Source organism: Pistacia vera, unplaced genomic scaffold (assembly GCF_008641045.1).
Source record: "Pistacia vera cultivar Batoury unplaced genomic scaffold, PisVer_v2 Contig577, whole genome shotgun sequence".
NCBI lineage: Eukaryota > Viridiplantae > Streptophyta > Magnoliopsida > Sapindales > Anacardiaceae > Pistacia > Pistacia vera.
Window position 1 is genome coordinate 356095 of NW_022196420.1, and position 2694 is coordinate 358788.

General features: G+C 38.1%; 1 protein-coding gene across 1 annotated transcript; it reads left to right on the top strand.

Annotated features, from left to right (window-relative positions):
• The first annotated feature begins 1037 nt into the window (after nucleotides 1–1037).
• On the top strand, nucleotides 1038–2444 carry LOC116109292 (epidermis-specific secreted glycoprotein EP1-like). Its single transcript, XM_031395526.1, has one exon. The coding sequence runs from the start codon at nucleotides 1074–1076 to the stop codon at nucleotides 2367–2369; it is 1296 nt and encodes a 431-aa protein (XP_031251386.1). The 5' UTR covers nucleotides 1038–1073; the 3' UTR covers nucleotides 2370–2444.
• The last annotated feature ends 250 nt before the right edge of the window (nucleotides 2445–2694 follow it).

Consider the following 2694-nt stretch of genomic DNA (forward strand, 5'->3'; position numbering starts at 1 on the left):
TCAAGACAGGAAAGAAATGGTCTAATTAAACAATTTTTTCAACTTTGATGTATAGTCTTCTATCAGCCGCATAACATGTCCAGTTGAAATCCGTTTGTTATTTTATTCCGCATTGCCTTATCGGATCTTAGATTCTAGAGGACAAAAACACAAGAAAGATATATTAATTTATTATTACCTCTTTCTCTATCATCTTTACTGTAATGCATTTATGAATGGATCGGTCAAAGCCACCAAAAAAGAACTATTGAGTTGGCGTGGCACCTTCTTAATTCCTCACATTCCCATCAATATTGACCAGATTTCCCTTGACCGCCGGATTCAGAAAGAAAAAAAGTACGTCTCAAGAGCTGTAATGCACACTTCAACTTGTCAAGATTTATGAGCATTAGTGCATTATCATAAGTAGGCGAACCCACCGATCCTTCTCTGGCAAATTGGCTTAAAATATATACAATTTCTCTGCTTGCTCAGTGGGATGTCTTATCCATTATCAGCACTATATAGAATTCACAATCTCGCCGCCTCCTTTGTTAAAAGATACGACAAAAAGAACATGAAAAATGAAAAGTTTCTTAATGTACAAATTTTAAGTACAGATATAATAGACCAATAATCCATTTATACGCGAAAGTTAACGTCAAGTTGTTTGCAGTTCAGAAACGAGGTTCAAAACTTCAAATTTTAAGTCTAGAGAGAATGATTAAACATGAAAATGGCTCTAAAGCAGATTATATTGGTGTAAAGATGACAGTTTGTAAGATTATAAAAAGAATTAAGCCTAATCTATATGTTAATAAAGTCAAAATCTGTTATATATTCAACCCTACAGATTTTTTTACACGGTAAAGAAAATGACCTTTCTAATACTGTGTACCATTAATTAGATAACGATTGAATCACAAATTCTAGTTGAAAATTACATAAACATATAAAATTCCAAAACGTAGCTGTCAAGTTGATTGGAAGATGCATGTATAGAAGAATAAAATAGTATTCAATGTTAGATCATGTCACCTTGGTTACTATAAATAGAACCTGAAGACTCAACTCGATCCACAACATCGAGCAAAATGTCATCTTCATCTGCATTGTTCTCCTTCTTCTTCTTATCACTCATTTTCTCCATTGTTAAAGCTTCTGTTCCTCCCTCAGCCACATTTCAATTTGTCAACGAAGGTGAATTTGGAGAATACATTGTTGAGTATGATGGGAATTACAGAGTCCTAAGTGTGTCCAATTCTCCTTTCCAACTTTGCTTCTATAACACCACCCCAAATGCTTACACTCTTGCTCTACGCATGGCCACCACTCGATCAGAATCACTCTTCCGTTGGGTTTGGGAAGCCAACAGAGGCAAACCGGTTCGTGAAAACGCCACCCTCACGTTTGGAACCGATGGAAATCTTGTCTTGGCCGATGCTGATGGCACCATAGCCTGGCAAACAAACACTGCCAACAAGGGCGTTGTTGGATTCAAGCTACTGTCAAATGGCAACATCGTGCTTCATGACTCAAAGGGCAATTTCATTTGGCAAAGTTTCGACCACCCAACTGATACTCTCTTGGTGGGTCAATCTCTCCGCGTTGGAGGAGTAACCAAGCTCGTGAGCCGGGCATCCGATAAAGAAAACAAAGATGGGCCTTATAGTTTTGTATTGGAGTCGAAACGATTGGCGCTGTATTATCAGATCAAAAACTCCCCACGCCCTGTTGTCTACTCCGCGCCAGAACTATGGAATAGTCAGGGCTCTCTTGAGTCTGTGAAATTCAATTCCGCCCCAGAGAATGATGACGGTTCTGCTTATGAACTAACTCTAGAGCTCTCAACTGGCGGCAATCTTATTTTGGGTAGGCCAAAATACAACGGCACATTGTCAATTCTCCGACTAGGAGTAGACGGAAATGTCAGGATTTTCACTTACTACGATAAGGTTGATTGGGGGGCATGGGAGGAGACTTTCACTCTCTTCTCCAGAGATTCAATTTGGGAAAATGAGTGCCAATTGCCGGAGAGGTGCGGCAATTTTGGGGTGTGTGATGAGTATCAATGCGTTGCTTGCCCATCAGAGAAAGGCCTGCTGGGGTGGAGCCAGCAGTGTGAAGCTAAGAAGTTAACATCTTGTGGGGTGAATGATTTTCATTATTATAAGGTTGAAGGAGTGGATCATTTCTTGAGCAAGTATAATTCAGGAACTGGACCAATCAAAGTAGATGAATGTGGGAAAAAATGTACAAAAGATTGTAAGTGTTTGGGGTATTTTTACAACCAGGAGACATCAAGATGCTGGATTGCTTATGAATTGAAGACTCTAACTAAAGTCTCAAACTCAACACATTTTGGTTACATTAAGGTACCCAACAAGTAAATACATTTGTGTTTTTCTTGTTTGTTGTAACTTTTGTTTCTGTAGGAAACGATTGGAGACTCATTTTAATAAGGCAACTGTCGCCACAGAAAGTTGTGTTTGTTAGTAGATAAAAAAAATAAAAGCGTTGGTTTATGAAAGCTTTCCCTTACAATGCTCTTCTCTTCCATTTTGTTCTTGCTTCAATTTTACAGAAAACGGTGATTGGTTAATCTATATTCCCTTATTTTCCATTATAATTAACGTAAATGTTTTTTTTTTTTTTTTTTAATTCTTTTATTGATACAGATTTCGGGGTTAGGGTAGGGGCCAAGTCCGAAAAAAT

Coding starts and splice junctions, on each gene's coding strand:
- LOC116109292 (XM_031395526.1), top strand. CDS start 1,074: ATGTCATCTTCATCTGCATTGTTCTCCTTCTTCTTCTTATCACTCATT.